The sequence below is a fragment of the Pimephales promelas genome, chromosome 13 (genome assembly GCF_988280905.1).
Source record: "Pimephales promelas chromosome 13, fPimPro1.hap1.1, whole genome shotgun sequence".
Lineage (NCBI taxonomy): Eukaryota > Metazoa > Chordata > Actinopteri > Cypriniformes > Leuciscidae > Pimephales > Pimephales promelas.
Window position 1 is genome coordinate 6086582 of NC_142781.1, and position 18548 is coordinate 6105129.

Consider the following 18548-nt stretch of genomic DNA (forward strand, 5'->3'; position numbering starts at 1 on the left):
CCTTCTGCTTCTTAGAGTTATAAATATAACCTGTACGATTCATCATTTAGACCATCAAACGCATCTCAGTGTGGTTTCCGTATGATCTCTACTTGCTGAAATGAGCTGGCTATAAGAGCAAAGAACTGCTTTCTGCTGACACAAGCCCATTTACGTGCACATCAGAAACAGGGTTATTCCAGAGCAGCTCTGTAAACATGAGCGCTGTTTTCCTTTACGCCATTGAAGGAATTCAGTTGTTTAGTCCTGTTTTGACTGATGTTGTTGTCGTTGATAATGTATATTATGGACGGTTTTGTGTCTGTTTTATGGCTTATTACTAATAATGATGTGGAAGTTTAAGTTCAAGAAAAACATTTACTTCTTTATAATGTTCCATTGCAATATGTGCTGTATATTCAGACTTTAAAAGCAAAATCACTGTTAAATTATTATTACTATGATATTTTTTTTGTCGCCCGAGTCGCAGTGGCGACTATATAACAGAAAATGCCCTCAAAGCTAAATTTGTAAAAACTTTTTTTTTTTTTTTAACCAATTAACAAAAATGTATTAACCCTCAAGGGAAGGATTGGTCAGTACCGCCTAAAATGACATACTTTTACAAATGTGTACTTATCTTAAAAAGTATTCATGATAGAGAGGTGCGTTTTATTTTATTTTTTTTGCCGTCTTCCTCATATTCCGCTGAAAACAGTGATAACTTACCCGGCTTGTATATACACATTGTCAAAGGCCAATCCCAGATAGCAAACTGACATTGAATCAACGTTGAAACGACGTCTCTCATGACATTGAAACAACGTTGATTTTGCTCATCGAATTAACGTTGAACCAACGTCAGACGCGGCATTCTTCAAAGCTAAATGAAAATCGAAAATTGGTTTGCTTTCATAACGTTGAAACAACGCGTTGATTTCAAGTTGATTTTCCGTTAGTTTTGAAAGAATGACGCGCCTGACGTTGGTTCAACGTTAATTCGATGAGCAAAACGATGTCAGATCAACGTTGTTTCGATGTCATATTTCCACGTTGATTCAATGTCAGTCTGCTATCTGGGATGGAATCGATGTTGTTTGGCAGATTCACAAGCAACAACTAATGGAAAATTGCTGATGGGGAAATATTTTTCTTACTGAATCAGGGGAAGGTTACTAGATGTATTTTAACAAATCGAAGGTCTCTGTAGCCTTGTATGGGGGAGAGCGCGGATCGAGATTTAAATGAGAGAGAGACAGAAGAATTATATATATATATATATATATATATATATATATATATCAGTGGCGGCTGCTGGTCTTTCAAAGAGGGGAAGCTCTTCTTTTTTCTTCTTCTTTTTTTTAAACTCGACTGTCAGGTGTGGGGATGGTGAAAAGAGCGAGGACTCGATGGGCTTTATTTTATTGATAAAAACAACACAAAAAAAACAAGGGGAATAAATTGGGAGCAAAAAAGGCAGGTAACGAGGGAGGACAGGTGGGGCAAAATAACTAATAATCAGGAAACAAGATGGGAGTCACAATGACAGGAAAGCACATATGGCACAACAAACACATGACAAGCACAAGCCATGTGCTCATACCAAACATGACAAAAACACATGACCAATAAAACAAATTAAAAAGCAATTGTGCTCACACAAAACGAGACCTGAAGAACGATGAGAACACTCATAAGACACGTGTTCACACAGAACATGACAACATGAAAGCACACAGCTAGTTTAAAACACAAGCTGTGTGCTACACAGCACAAGACAAAACATGACATGAAAGCACGCGGCCGATGTAAACACAAACCATGTGCTACACAATACACAACACACACAGAGCGAACACGACAAGACAGAACGCTAACGTTACGCATGAGTACGACCATAAGGTCATCCTGTGCACTCACAACCGAAAACAAACACGGGGAGAATGCATGTCCGAATCCCAACACAAAAGTGAAACCAAACTAGACAGATGTGCCGTGATTCAAACACCACGCCCGCACATGTAACGAGACACCTGACATCGACGGAAGAAATGTGGGAATTAGGTTGAACTGTGAAATATCTGATGAAAATTGCAAATACTAAGAAATATGTTACAGTAGTTCGTCTTTCGAGTAAAATACACACAAAATTCGCGACGAGACTGAGCACGAAGTCTTTAAACTAGCTTCCGCGTCAGCGATTTTTTTATTGGGTGAAATCACTGTCAATCAAAAGGAGATGCAATCCTCCAATCATCACGCGGACGCCCGGACGCCAGGCCAGCCCACTTCCCTATTAACCCCAGAGACGCCCGGCGTCCGTGGGCGGGACATAATCGCAGCATTTATCCAATGACCGTCTACTTTAACAGCACTGAAAAAAACTGTTCAAAGCAGCCCCATTGAAGTCAATGGACGCCGAGCTTCAACGGGGAAATGCCATAGGAAAACGCATGCACTGTGACGCGCTACAGGAGGCGCTGCATGAGAAGGAGATCAAGTCAGCCGACTCGAACTCGTCTTCGAGATTACCGTGTTCTAACGCATTTTTACTCATTAAAATGTTAACACAATAGTACACATTTGATCATTATTTGTTTGACATTATAGGGGAAGCTGAGCTTCCCTTGCAGTCTTAAAGAAATCTCCACTGATATATATATATATATATATATATGTATATAGTATACCAACTCCTGCTCGGAGATCGAGATCTTCCTGTCCATACCGCAGGCTGATCGGCTATAGACCTTATGTAGCCCCGCCCCTTTTCAGCGAGTGCGCTCGTTGTCTTTTGACTTCCGGTCTGTATTTCCACTGCGATCTTGCATAGGTATGAATGAACTGCTCGTAAAAAAAAATTCCCGTTCGACATTTGTTAAGAAATATGCTTACGATAAACATTACAATGCTCATGATAACTTTTGTTAACTCTACAATAAGTAAATCCACTTCACCAGCTAATTACTCCTCGACAGTGATGCCATAGAAATATACAGAACCGGAAGTTCAACGACAATATTCTAAAGATGACGGCACCCACGTTTCTCTGGTGCATAAGGTTTATAGAGAGCCTAAGTCTCGCCCCTCCGCTTCCGGGAAAAAATACCTTATTTCGGAAAAAATATGTGTGGTAGTCAATGGCGAGAGACAACAAATATTTTGATCTGGTTTGAATTGTGCCCTGAATTACACATATGATGTTTGTCAATTTAAAAGATAATTCTGAAAGTCAAAAACGTCGCAGTTTGTGACAAAACAGAAGAGTAACTTGTAGTTTTATGTGAAAATCGTTCAATGAACTACATCTCCCGGGAAGCGAAACAACGAGCGAGATCCGCTGCTCGTGTGGGTGCAGTCTAAAACACTCAGGCATGACGGCGTAACGTTACGATTATGATGTAAGACTATAGAAACAATGACAGACATTAGCCTCAGTAAAGTTAGCTTCATTCATTGAGAGAAAATGTGCGCTTTTGGGGTTTGTAGTCTTTGTTAATTACGTATTTTCACAGCCTTATACCTCAACGGTTTCACATCAAACGGCGACTTTCTTTACTTTAAAATGTATCTTTTAAATTGACAAACATCATATGTGTAATTCAGGGCACAATTAAAACCAGATAAAAATATTTGTTGTCTCTCGCCATTGACTACCATACAATATTTTTCCGAAATAAGGTCACATGGTGGTCGACCGAAAGGGGAGGGACTTATTTTGTATGTTCGAAATCACCTTAAATGTGTAGAAGTGCATTATAATTCCTCGAAAGAACTTGAAAGCATTACTGTTTCTATTGTATTGTACCCTCATATGTCCTTTACTCTTACAGGTATATATATATATATAAATTAGCGTCTGGTTTAGGACATGCCTTTTTGGGCGTTAAATAATGGCTAGCGTAAAACCTTCGTAAATTACCTTGATGATTCATTTGAATACAGATACTTTGCGTCTGAAAGAGAAACTCCTACAAATGCATATGCAATAAGGTCCGCCGCTTCAGGAAACTGCCTTCTAATCACAACTGTTCTCTATGTAATATTTTTTATGTTTCTGTATATTTCAGGATACCTCCAGGAGGCGTACCTCTGGACAAAACAGGCTCTTTCCATCATGGAAAAGTCCATGGTGCTTCTCCAAGATGTGACGGATGGCTCTCTGTACGAGGGTGTGGCCTATGGGACGTACACCACTCGTTCACTCTTTCAGTACATGTATTTGGTGCAGAGGCACTTTGACATCGGCCACTTCAGTCATCCCTGGCTGCACAAACACTTTGCCTTTCTCTACAGGACATTGTTGCCTGGTAAGGCCTTGCTCTGCCTGGTTCTGTGTAGTATCTTACAAGCACGACATTTAAAGGGTCATATCGGAAATGGTTTATTTTATTTGGTCATCTTTTTTTTTTGCTGCTTCCTACAGCATCTACAGTATATAAATGCCCTTTATGAGTAACAATGCTTACTTTATGTGGGCTGCGGTTTTGCTGTTGGGTCCAGTTTATTTTGTGCTGCCCCATTTTTCAATAACAGCCTCTTTGCAAAGCCTGCGTTACATTTGGACAAATTCACAACTTGGTTTCAAAAAATGGGTCTTCAGTTTTGAAAGTCACAGTATGTTTCCATAAGTACATTTAAAAGGTTTTCAGGATATGCCCCCTTTTAAAAATGTTAATAGCTGACAATTGTGGTAATAAAGTGCTTTGCCCATGCCAGTCAAAGCAATAAACTTCTTTTACACATGAGTGGCTTGGTCTCTCACCTTAGACGGATAGTTCACCCAAAAATGAAAATTATCCCAAAATTTACTCACCCTCAAGTCATTCTAGGTGTATATGACTTTCTTCTTTCAGCCGAACACAATCAAAGTTATATTTAAAAATGTCCTGGCTCTTCCAAGCTTTATAAAGGGAGTGAAAAGTAACTGGAAGAATACCAGATTTTAAAGTCCAAAAAAGAGAATTCATCCATCATAAAGTAATCCATAAGAAAAATATACATATTCATAACTTTATAAACTATAATCACTGGTTTCTGGTAAAGGCTGTACTTAAGTCGAGTTCTGGCGGAAGAGCGACCTCTGACCCGACGCATGACGAGCAACCTCTGACCCGATGCATGACGAGCGACCTCTGACCCGAAGCATGACGAGCGACCTCTGAACTGACGCATGACGAGCGACCTCTGACCTGATGCATGACGAGCGACCTCTGAACCGAAGCATGACGAGCAACCTCTGACCCGACGCATGACGAGCGACCTCTGACCCGACGCATGACGAGCGACCTCTGACCCGATGCATGACGAGCGACCTCTGACCTGATGCGTGACGAGCTACCTCTGAACCGAAGCATGACGAGCGACCTCTGACCCGACGCATGACGAGCGACCTCTGACCTGATGCATGACGAGCGACCTCTGACCTGATGCATGACGAGCGACCTCTGACCTGATGCGTGACGAGCGACCTCTGAACCGATTCATGACGAGCGACCTCCGACCCAACGCATGACGAGCGACCTCTGACCAGACGCATGACGAGCGACCTCTGATCCGACGCATTACGAGTGACCCCTGACCTGATGCATGACGAGCGACCTCTGACCTGATGCATGACGAGCGACCTCTGACCTGATGTGTGACGAGCGACCTCTGAACCGACGCATGACGAGCGACCTCTGACCCGACGCATGACGAGCGACCTCTGACCAGACGCATGACGAGCGACCTCTGACCCGACGCATGACGAGCGACCTCTGACCTGATGCATGACGAGCGACCTCTGACCTGATGCGTGACGAGTGACCTCTGACCTGATGTGTGACGAGCGACCTCTGAATCGATGCATGACGAGCGACCTCCGACCCAACGCATGACGAGCGACCTCTGACCAGACGCATGTCGAACGACCTCTGACCCGACGCATTACGAGTGACCCCTGACCCGAAGCATGACGAGCGACCTCCGACCCAACACATGAGGAGCGACCCCTGACCCGACGCATGACGAGCGACCTCTGATCCGACGCATTACGAGTGACCCCTGACCTTGCGCACTACGAGCGACTTCTGACCCGACGTATGATGAGTGACCTCTGACCCGACGCATGACGAGTGACCTCTGACCCGACGCATTACGAGGAACTTCTGAACCGACGCATGATGAGTGACCCCTGACCCGACGCATGACGAGCAACCTCTGACCCAACGCATTATGAGCGACTTCTGACCCGATGCATGACGAGTGACCTCTGACCCGATGCATGACGAGCGACCTCTGATCCGACGCTTGATGAGTGACCCCTGACCTGACGCATGACGAGCGACCTCTTACCAACGCATGATGAGTGACCTCTGACCTGACGCATGACGAGCGACCTCTGATCCGCTGATTTTAGAATTCTAACTCCTGAGCTGTGTTTTGTTTTGCTCTATCCTCTACGCTTCCCCAATCGTCAATACGTCATTGTCGGGTCAGAGGTCACTCTTGAACTAGACTCGTATATGGCTGTTACCGGAAGCCAGTGATTATAGTTTATAAAGTTATAAATATGGATATTTTTCTTACAAAAACCCATCGCTTCACGTCAGAAGGCCTTTATTAACCCCTAGAGCCGTATGGATTACTTTTATGACGGATGGATGCTTTTTTTACTGGTCACTCCGATTGTGTTTGGCTGAAAGAAGAAAGTCATATACACCTAGAATGACCTGAGAGTGAGATCATTATGCGATCATTTTCATTTTTACGTGAAATAACCCTTTAGATGTAACCTGGCCAAAACCAAACCAAAGCTCAGGCCGTGAACTGTAACTGCAACAATAGCTCTCTGTGCACATCAGAGAGCTAGCAGCCGTCGAGCTGTTCGTGTGTCTACAGACTAGTCCGGTTTGGACAGTTTGCAACATCCTGCCAAAAGCATTTTATTGTAGCGGAAAATTAAATCCTTAAGCAAAAAATTAGCAGCCATTAAAACCCTCTCAGTGGCCCGTTCTGAGAATCCACACAGATGCAGTTCTGTCAAGACCATATGGCCTCTTCTTAGTCGTTTCTGTGTTTATACAGAATCAATGTAACAAAGGTTTTGGTTTTCTGTGGAAACCAAAACAAACTGGTGAAAAAACTAACATCAAACTCTCATTAGTTAAAGGGTGCCCTCTAAAGACTGTGCTCACTTCTGTCCTTCTTTTACACACAAGTGATTCCTTCTGGCTAAATATTTTCTAGCGGTTGTCCCCTTTAACAGTAAACTGCTGCTCTTTCTTTAATCTTCACCCAACCTCGTTAATTAAAAAGTGTTTACTTCTGCGGCAGTCAAAGAGGCTTGTACTTATTGTGCGGTTTGTATGTGTATCAGCATGAACAAATACTTGAGATTTTAGTTGACCTTTATACAGGGTATTATTATCTGCTCCTGCAGGTTTTCAGAGAACCGTCGCAATCGCAGATTCCAACTATAACTGGTTCTACGGGCCAGAGAGTCAGCTGGTGTTTTTGGATCGGTACGTCATGCGAAATGGCAGCGGGAATTGGCTGGCCGAGGTGATTAGACAGAATCGTGTTCTGGAGGGCCCGGGGCAGGCTGGGAAGGGTCAGCGCTGGTGCACACTGCACACTGAGTTCCTCTGGTAAGACTTCTTGTGTTCCTGAGCACAGAGCTTTTTTTTTCTAAATACTCCACTAGATTTTGTTTTGAATACTGTGTATGTAGTCCTCAAAGAGGATTCAAGCTTTTATTTGGATTATATTATTTTTCCCAGTTAAACATGGGAAGCCATTAGAAACTCGTGATGTTTCTGCATATTTAGTTTTTTTGATGTTGGATGAAACTCATGATGTTTCAGCGTATTTCGTTTTTTTGATGTTGGATGAAACTCATGATGTTTCAGCATATTTCGTTTGTTTGATGTTGCAAAATGTCAAACATCAGTGTTGCAAAATTTCACAGATGTTATACTTCCATTTTCAAGTACTTTGACTTTCTTTAGAAGCCTTCCTAGCTATAAAAACGTGTGTTGCTTTACACTATTATAAACTGTAGTATATAATTTATGCAAAATATAAATAAAAATAAAAATAGAATTTCTCCTATTTTTCCAATAAAAGGAAAAGCTGATTTAATGCAAAGTGTTCAATATGTTAGCTTTAATGTACTAATACAAATAAAAAAAAGGTTTTGGAATTAATTACCAAAAAAGTATTCAAAATGTAAAGTCTGCTAATAGGTGTTTGAATACTTTATTTAATGTAATATATATATATATATATATATATATATATATATATATATATATATATATATATGTAAACATAAACAGTGGTTATTTTTCTGTCACTAGCATGTTTACAAGGACACTTTTTGTTCCGAACCCAGTGTTTACATGAGCTCTAAGAAAAAGTCATCAGATTAATGTGTGCATCTATGTCACAAGTTTAACATTGATTTTTATTTATTTATTTATTTTTTCGCTGCACATATTAACCACCAGATTTTTATTTATTTATTTATTTTTTCGCTGCACATATTAACCACCAGATTTTTATTTATTTATTTATTTTTTCGCTGCACATATTAACCACCAGATTTTTATTTATTTATTTATTTTTTCGCTGCACATATTAACCACCATTCTGCTATCACTTCTTTATTTGCTTTAAAGCAGACTATAATATTTATTTCTGGCACTGATGCAAGGTGCCCATGAAGATTTGTGCTGTTTATCAAGCATAAACAAAGTAAAAATAACGCATCATTTTCAAAATGACAGACAAAAAGTATAGATAACACATGCATACATAACTCAGTCAATATAGCTATCTATACTACATTATGGGCTGTGGCATTAAATGGATGATATAGACACACTTCTCATCAGTAGAGCAGGGCTGTAGTTTATTAAACAGTAAAAACGCCTCCTCCCGCACAACAATTCGTTTGTGGATGAAATGCAGAATATTAATTTTAGATTGACACGACAGTCATTTATTGTACTATATTATACTGTATTAAATAATTACGTCATTTCTACGTCATTGCACATGTGCAGAACTTTCCAGTTTCGCTTTTCAATTCGATCCCATTTTAGAAATTTTGAGTAGGCCAATTCATTTCGATTGACGTGGACACATGACTTCTTTTATTTCAACTGTGTTACTAGTTCGATTACAGATCAATTATTAGCATCCATGTAAACGCAGATAATGTCTGGATGTAGCAGAAGGGTCATGTGTGCGTTTTCTTTTGTCGGGTATAAAATGTGAAAATCATCGGAGAATTGGACAGATAGTTATAAGCCGGCTCAGAGGAAGACAGGAATTGTGTCGTTGTGGCAGTTTTCCTGGTTATTGAGCGATAATAAGACTTCTACACCTTACAAATTGTCGTCTGAAGCAAAAATGGTACAAATTGCACATCATATTTTGGGAGAAAGCATGACACGCTAGAGCAAAACAGGCACTATTTTTGGAACCAGCACGACAAAATTAGTAAGAAACAAATATAGGATCATTTCACTCGGCAAGTATTATGCAGGGCTGTGCAATACATCTCTTGAAAGAAAGTTCTTGAGTTATTTGGGATTGAAATCCCATTTGTTGAGCCAAACTGAAAGGCTTTCTGATTATACAAGAACTAGAACTTTGTGTATTGTGGTTTAACTACAAAATGTGCCTCTCTCCCTGTATAGGTATGACGCCAGTCTGCAACCCACCCCTCCTCCTGATTATGGTACATCCCGGCTGCATTATTTCGAAGACTGGGGAGTGGTGACCTATGGAAGTGCCCTTCCTGCTGGGAGAAACCACACATTTCTGTCCTTTAAGTCGGGGAAGCTTGGCGGACGTGCTATTTTCGACATTGTTCACCAAAACAAATACAAAGACTGGATCAAAGGGTGGCGAAACTTTAATGCGGGCCATGAGCACCCGGACCAGAACTCCTTTACCTTTGCTCCCAATGGAGTCCCGTTTATCACAGAGGCTTTGTATGGACCCAAATACACCTCTCTCAACAACGCCGTCATGTTCGGACCTGCCGTGTCTGAGAGCTGCTTTGCACCATGGGAAGGCCAAGTCACTGAGGTTTGCAACTCAAAATGGCTGAAGTATAAGCACGGTCAGGCAGCAGACTGCCAAGGTCAGGTGGAGGCGGCTCTGGTGCGGCAGGGCATGGTGTTTATTCGCGGGGAGGGCCATGCAGCTTACAACCCTGAGCTGAAGATCAAGAACTTTCAGAGGAACTTGCTCCTGCTTCACCCTGAGCTTCTGCTGGTGGTGGACCACATTCAGCTGCATTTAGGCAGCTCCACACACAGCATGAGCGCCTTCTTCCACAACACTGACCTGCCCTTCCAGAAAACCCAAGTCGATGGAGTTCACGGGGCTCTGATCAGACACGGAAATGAAACGTCAAAGATGTTCTGGTTGGACGATACGGGCGGCAGTGAGCAGGCAATAGTGGGATATAGGAGCTACCCCCGGGGGTACCCGTATAATGGTTCAAACTACGTGAATGTGACTTTGCCACTGAGGTACCCCATCAGCAGGGTGGCCTACGTCTTCTTCGGGTCCGGGGTGGATGTGCAGAGTTTCAGCGTGCATGGAGACTCAGAGAGACTAGACATCTATCTGGCCACCAGGGATCACACCTACAACATCTGTCTGCTCACAGGTGAGGTTCCCGCCAAACCCTTGGCCATGGTGTTCATGGACCACAAGAAAGTGGAGTTTGAAAGGACAACAGGGGTAAATGTGCATCCCGTGGAGGAAGTAGAGGAGTACGTTAATGTTGTGGAGGACAATCTTCAGCATGTCAAACCAGTCTTCCAACAGCTGGAAAGGCACATTCTTTCACGGGTTCTTAACACGGACCGTTTCCACAAAACTGCTGAGCGCCTCCTTAAGTCCTCGGACAAGAGGAAGACCCCAGGGACCATTGAGAAGATGTTTTCCCTTTCTAAGAAGCAGGGGAAGGGGAAGGGAGGCAAGAAGGCAAGCCTTTCTGACAGCCTTCCAGACATCTTTGCTCAGATTGAGGCGGGCGAGAAGAAGGAGAGGCAGCGGACGATGAAGCGCGTCTACGAGGAGCTTCCAGAGGAGGCGGACGGGGACTCGAGGGCTTTCATTGATTACGGTGATTTACGAAAGGGCAGAAAAGTGGGCTTCGTAAAGGGCCGGAAATTCAAAGAAGTGCGCGTGGGGGCCACGGCAGAGAGTGATGATGTGTTTAGCACCACCTCGTACATTCGCCTTTTCCTCATTTTGAATATAGCCACTTTCTTTGCCCTGCTGGCCGTGCTGTTGACGCGCTTCCAGAGGGCACAGAGTTTGCACACGCAGCGATGCCTTTACTGCATCCTCCTCATAGACAGCTTCATCCTGCTCTGGCTGTACTCCTCCTGCTCTCAAACACAGTGCTGACCGACTGTTCCTGTGGCGCAATACGCCACAAGTGTTGACGCCAATTTTAGAGCAGGGTTCCTCAAACTCGGTCCTGGAGGGCAACTGTCCTGCTGAGTTTAGCTCCAACCCTGATCAAACACACCTACCGGTGAGTTTCTAGTGATCCTGAAGACCTTGATTAGCTTGCTCAGGTGTGGTTGGTTGGAGCTAAACTCTGCAGGACAGTGGCCCTCCAGGACCGAGGTTGAGGAACCCAGCTTTAGAGGAATATACCTGTTTGCAGCAGCAGTGCATCTGAATGAGACGTCATCAGTGTGGACGGTACATGGCTCCTTCTCACAGACACAGTCGCATCATCCCTAGGGGTGGGACAAAATATCGATTGGGCGATAAATCGTTGTTGCCAAATATAGAAATTTTAATGAATAAAATAAGGGGATCTAAATAGATTTTCCTGTCCCCAGCGTCGCTACTTCATGGCTCCTCGAGGCGGTGCTCAACACATGAATCGGGAAAGGTGAACATAACTTAACTAGCCGAAGATAAAGAGGTTTGTTATGGTGAACTAGCCTGGGAAAACCCAGACAACTTCCGGCAAATTTATATTTGCTCTGAAAGTTAGTCTGGCAAAGAGCTCTTTCAAACCCATTTCCAGTCAGCAGAAATCGCGGCACCAATCAGAAACGTTGGGGCGGGCTTTACACGATGACGACAGCGCTGGGATTTTAAAGCAGATTTTGTAGCCTACATTACAAAGATGGACGCCGCCGTCAAACATCACTCCCTCGAAACAGCTACCGCGTCTGTTTTAAGCAATTTGAACGTTTCTTTTTTGTTAAAAACCGAGCAAAGAACAAAATTTGGAGATGTTTCTCCGCCGGCCGCCGCTCTGCATACGTCATCTCCTTCATCACTCTGATTGGTTTTAGGTCTATCCCCGACGTCCGTTGGTGACACCCCTCTGGAAATGATTTGTCTATGAAGCTTTGCCAGACCATATCTCAGTTACAACTGAGAATGGTCTGGTTTTAACCAGGCTAATGGTTAGGGTTGGGTATCGAGAATCAAGTATCGATTGGAACCGAGACAAACTTTTCGTTTTTCCCGGAATCGTTCAAAAGTTAAAATTTCGATTCCTAGTTTCGATATTCACAGTCCGCCGAGCGGAAGAAGAAACCGCTGAACAACACCAACGAAGAAGCGTCTACCGGAAGTGTTGGCATAACCACGTGAGTCGAACATGAGTACCTAACGTCGGCGATCCAAAGTGTGGCTTCACTTTTCTAAAAATAACGAAATCTCGGCAAAATGCAAAATTTGTGACAAAAGGAGTATTTTTACAGAAGGAGTATTTCCTTCAGAAAGGACTATTTCCTTCAGAAAGGATTATTTCCTTCAGAAAGACCATTGGTTAGCAAGGTTAGCTAAACTTTTTTGACCCTGCCTCTTAAAAGGAATCGAGAATCGTTAGGAACCGGAATCGAAACAAGGAATCGCAATCGGAATCAGAATCGTTCAAATTCAAACGATACCCAACCCTACTAATGGTAGACAGCAGTGTGAGTAAAATAGTAAATGCCCAAACCACGTTTAATTCGAAAGTCTGGTTGCACTTTGGTTTTTATACCATTGATGGGACAAACATGTTGTAAATACACATCTTTGATGCTCTTCACCAAGCACTTACACAGATACACACGGGAGGGTTTGAAAGCAAGCGTCTAGTAGTGGATCCGTCTGTCAGTGGATATACTAGGGATCCACTCACAGACGCCTGCTTTCAAACGCTCCCATGTGTATCTGTTTAAGCGCTCAGTGAAGAGTGTCTAAGATGTATATTTACAACATGTTTTGGAAGTGTTGATAAACGTAGCCAATATGTTAAGCGCATGAACACAATGGCCAATCAGAGGTGCTTAAAAATCTGCTCAAAATGCTAGGGGAAAATGCTGATATTTTCACATTTTTCAAATGTTAAAGGGTTAGTTCACCCAAAAATGAAAATTCTGTCAGTATTTACTCACCCTCATGTTGTTCCAAACCTCTATGTGTTTATTTGTTCTGATGAACACAAAGGAAGATATTTGGAAGAATGTTTTAATCAAACAGATCTCATTCCCCATTGACTACCATATTATGTATTTTTCCTACTATGGTAGTCAATGGGGAATGAGATCTGTTTGATTAAAACATTCTTCCAAATATCTTCCTTTGTGTTCATCAGAACAAATAAACACATAGAGGTTTGGAACAACATGAGGGTGAGTAAATACTGACAGAATTTTCATTTTTGGGTGAACTAACCCTTTAAAAATACCCAAGTCGATACCTTTGACAACACTATTCCCAGGTTCATTATGAGGAGGCTGGTATACACTGAGATTTTCCCAGGCTGAGATAAAAGAGGTTGGGAAATTTTAAAATGTATCCATATAAAACAAGTCGAGTCAAGTTAAATGTGTCAATTTACACACAAAGAAAAGTTTTTAAGCTTTTAAAAAGCATGAAATGTTTAATTTACTTAAATTGTTCAATTTAATTCACAGACTTAAGAACTTTTTGTTTTGTTCTCTAAAGAGAAAAAAACCTGCACTCAACCTTTTCACAGGCATTTTGTTTTTATAGACAGAAATCGCACATATCATTTAAAGGAGTAGTTCACTTTTTTTGCTGATAATTTACTCACCCCCATGTCATCCAAGATGTCCATGTCATTCTTTCTTCAGTCGAAAAGAAATGAAGGTTTTTGATGAAAACATTCCAGGATTTTTCTCCATATAATGGACTTCAATGGGAACCAAACAATAGGTCCAAAAGACAGTTTCAGTGCAAACTGCAAACTGTTCAAAGAGCTTTAAACGATTCCAGACGATGAATAAGGGTCTTATCAAGTGAAACGATCACTCATTTAAAAAAAATATATCAAATTTTAAGTTTTATAAGTTCAAATGATCGCCTTGCTCTGTTCTGTGATGTGTGTTCGTGACTCTCCTGTTTGAACTCGTTCATCAAAATAAACAAATATTTTTCCGAGTCAATTTGTTCATTTCGTTCGTTAAATGAACCAAATGACACGAAAAAAGATTTATTTATTTTGATAAAGATTCGTTTATCACAGAACAGAGCAAGGCGAGCATTTAAGCTTATAAAACTTAAACTTTTTTTTTTTTTAAATGAGGGGTCGTTTTGCTTGATAAGACCCTTATTCATCGCCTGGAATCGTTTAAAGCCCTTTGAACAGTTTGTACTGAAACTGTCTTTTGGACCTTGAACCGTTTGGTTTCCAGTAAAGTCCATTATATGGAGAAAAATCCTGGAATGTTTTCATGTTTCCTGGAAACGTTTGCTGATAGTGTGAGTAAATTATCAGCAAAAGTTTTTTAAAAGTGAACAACTCCTTTAAGGATTGACTAGCAATATATCGATTATCACAGAATTGCTGTATCATGATATTATCGGTATTGTGAGCCGTGTATCATATCGTGAGGTGCCCTGTAATTCCCACCCCAGATCTTCACTGTGAGACAGAGAGGTTTGCTGTACTTCATTCAGCACAACTCTCAATACTGAGCCAGTGTTAGCAAACAGATTTTGAGAGGTTTGCCATCCCACCTCAACTCAAAAGCTTTTGTGGAGCTTTAAAATAGTTTACAGGAACTTTGTCTTGAAGTACGGAGCCCTGCACATGAAATAAGGGGAAACTGGATATTGTGGCCACAAATTAAGAATTTGTTCCCATGGTTTATTCAGTTCCTCATTTTAGTTAAATCGTGTTTACATTGTTGTACCGTAATTCATTCTGTTGTTTTTGTTAAATCATGGTTCGTTTTTAACAAAACTGAGGGAATTAATTAGTGTAACATTGCCACAATTTAACTAAAATGAGGGAATAAATTAGTAGAACTGGAACAAGGGAACAACTGAACAAAACATGACCACAAAGTCATGAGTACTGATTCTTAAAGGGATAGTTTACCCAAACCTATTTGAGTTTCTTTCTTCTGTTGAACACAAACGAAGATATTTTGAATGATGTTGGTTACTAGATAGTTGATGGTAGCCATTGACATCCATAGAAACACACTATGTAAGTCAGTGGGGTCCATCGACTGGTTTCCAACATTTTTCAAAATATCTTCTTTTGTGTTCAACAGAAGAAAGAAACTCGTACAGGTTTGGAACAAATAAGCGAGTTTGGGTGAGTAATGACAACTTTTCGGGGTGACCTGTACCTTTACTTCATGGCCATGATATTTATTGTTTCATGTTTTCATATTTGTCATGTATGGGGCTCAATATTGAAATGGGACTGGCTACCCACTTTTACTCAGATTTGCTACAAGCTATGCACATTTGGTAACAACATGGACAATCATAAAATGTGTAAAATGTATATATGTTAAAGCAAAGTATATTTTTGAGTGTTGTTTTATACTCTTTCGAAATAAAAGGCAACTACAGAAATATGTGTATTTTGGTTTCTGGTGCTATATATATATATACATATCGAGTAGACCTTATATCAGAGGATTTTAGAATCATGATTATGATACCTAAAAGTAGAAATCATTAAAATCAAACAACATTAGCATTTATGTAAAATATGTGTTTGTAGTGAAAATTCATAGGGATTCATTGGTCAAAAAAAAAGGTGTAGTAACCCTGTCATGTGTCCCTGTTGATGATCTTAGAAATATGATACAAAGCAAAGTTTTTCTATTAAAAAAAAAATATATATATATATATATATATATATATATATATATATATATATATAAACATTTTTGGGAGGAAATCAGTAAAGTGTTTTGACTTTTTTATTATGCGTTTTTATTTGATATTTATTATGTTTTGTTATGCCATCTAATATATATATCAGCCGGCGCAACAATATAATAAAAATAATAAAAGTAAACCGTTATTATTAATATTATTAAATCAGATGAATCTGAGCATTTTCTATCATGAATAGCATGAATTTCATGACACAATACTGTTCTTTGTTGCTCTTTGTACCAATTACAATACAGATGTAACGGTCCGATGTTGCTTTCTTTTAATGTTAGTTTTATTAACAAAAATAATTATCTTGCACTAATATTCAAAATAATGTTTGATATAATTGTTTTAAATGTGAAACACACACACACACACACACGTAAAAATGTACCAAATAAGAGGCTATCTCTTATTGACAAATACACAGATAAAAATAAAACATGTGTGTGTGTGCGCGTGTGGACAAGTGGTATGCAACACATGGTAAGAGGAGATTATTCTTTTAGATTATCAAAGTAAAACTCACACATTTTACTTTTTTTTTTTTTGGTCCTATTAATTAATGCATTAACTAACATCATAAACATGTTACTGTCTTTGTTAACATTAGTTAATTAAGAGACAACTGTTCGTTGTAAGTTCATGTCAGCTCAGGTCCATTAAAATATTAGCTGACTCAACTTTTGATTTGAATAATGCATTAGTAAACGTTAGCTAAGATTAATAAATGCTTTAGAAGTCTTTTCACTGTTAGTTAATATTAATGAAGTTAACTAATGTTAACATGTGGACCGTTATTTCCCTTTCTGTATCATGTGCTTCACTGAAACCATGGTCTTGAATTTAAAATGAACATCATTCAATTTGAAGATTGTTTGTTGTTGTTAATTGAGTAGGATACATTTTAAGTCTTGATGGATTAATATCTTTATTCATGCTTAACATTATGAAATATGAACATCCAAAACATGCAGAAAAGATTTTAGAAAAGTGTATTAAGCTATCAATATGCAATAATGAGTTGACCACTAGAGACATGATTGCCGGTCATTGAAAGTGATTTGGCGGCCCCTGGAGTCCACGGCGGTACTGCACGGTTTCGCCAATGTGTGATGATGTACAACTCGTTTTTGGGAACATTTAAACCATTTCAAACATATGGAAGAAGGACACTGTTCATCAGTAATGATTGTTTAAATGCCTTTTAACAATTTTACAGAATCATAACAAAGTACACACATTCCCTTATCCTGAAAAGAGCTGAAGACCCCAGTTAAAGTATTTCATGAAAGTACATTGTGAATGCAGGCATAATATCTCGCAAATCTCTCAGTCTGTAATGGTATGAAGCTTTTGAATAAAAAAACCTGCTTTTTTAAATAGTTAAATAATTACTTTACAGTAATTTGATATAAAAAGGTTCTTATTTGAGATGAGATTTGTTTGATAGCTATAATAAATTAAATATATAAGATGAATCATGCTAACTTAATGCCTATTATTTTGATCTTTTGAAGATGTGTTATAATTCTGTTTGAGATTACACTATAATATACACGCCTGAAATAAATATTTGGAGCAGGAATAATATTAATAAGAATTACATTTGTAACTAATAAGTAAAAATAACATTTTTATTTTATTTGAATTGTGGATGACGCGCGTTCTGAAAACCGTTTGTCCCTTGTGCGCTACCGTCTGACGTTTCCGTGAGACTGACGTGTCTGTTCCTTCAGTGCGGGAGGAGTGTGCACGGCTGTTGTGTCAGCGTAAGAAGAGTTGGAAATAATTCATTAAATGCTTTTATAAAATAAGAACAAAGTGAAGTGATGGCGGCAGACTGGGAGGAAATCAGGCGTCTGGCCGCGGACTTTCAGAGAGCTCAGTTTGCAGACACTGTTCAAAGGTAATGTCACGCTGTTGTTGCGGCTTCTGCAAGCTAAACAAACCAAACAAACTAGTTTCTGCTGACGTCAATCACTCAGTAGAATATGCAGACAGAAGATTATTGACCCATTAAATATTGGCAAACTGATGACTCAGTTTGTGCGACACGATCACCTGTCGCGCACAATAACGTCACTGGTGTTTATAAAGAGCGTTACTGTATAACGCGTCATCACTGATCATACACCTGCGTTGTAACATGTTACAGTGTATACTACCATGATAGCCTAGCTATATAGTTTGTACTATGTTATATATCAAAGCACCATTGTATTACATTTCAACTCTGTGCAGCCTGACATTATTTATTATATACATTATCTATTTAAATGGAGCAGTTTATTGATCATATAAAAAAACATTTAAACAATATATATCTTAAAATAAGTTTGCGTATATGTTTTATGTTTCGTATTAGGCCTATATTTGATTTGTGATGC

At 40.0% G+C, this 18548-nt stretch overlaps 2 protein-coding genes and 1 pseudogene across 4 annotated transcripts in view; 2 read left to right on the plus strand and 1 right to left on the minus strand.

Moving 5' to 3' along the window:
- The window catches only part of dse (dermatan sulfate epimerase), a 33563-nt gene extending 20865 nt beyond the window's left edge, over positions 1 to 12698 (plus strand). For both annotated transcript variants that reach the window (XM_089118378.1, XM_039668602.2), the window contains 3 exons: positions 4050 to 4289; positions 7403 to 7610; positions 9669 to 12698. In XM_089118378.1, the coding sequence (XP_088974504.1) occupies positions 4050 to 4289; positions 7403 to 7610; positions 9669 to 11400 (2180 nt within the window). In that variant the 3' untranslated portion in view covers positions 11401 to 12698. The remainder of the gene's footprint in view (positions 1 to 4049; positions 4290 to 7402; positions 7611 to 9668) is intronic.
- On the minus strand, positions 5033 to 5882 carry LOC148975139 (uncharacterized; annotated as a pseudogene).
- A 5170-nt stretch (positions 12699 to 17868) lies between the features above and the next one.
- The window catches only part of ufl1 (UFM1-specific ligase 1), a 41669-nt gene continuing 40989 nt past the window's right edge, over positions 17869 to 18548 (plus strand). The window contains exon 1 of one of the 2 annotated variants that reach the window (XM_089118379.1): positions 17869 to 18067. In XM_089118379.1, the coding sequence (XP_088974505.1) occupies positions 17991 to 18067 (77 nt within the window). In that variant the 5' untranslated portion in view covers positions 17869 to 17990. The remainder of the gene's footprint in view (positions 18068 to 18548) is intronic. The other variant, XM_039668603.2, reaches the window with a different exon arrangement.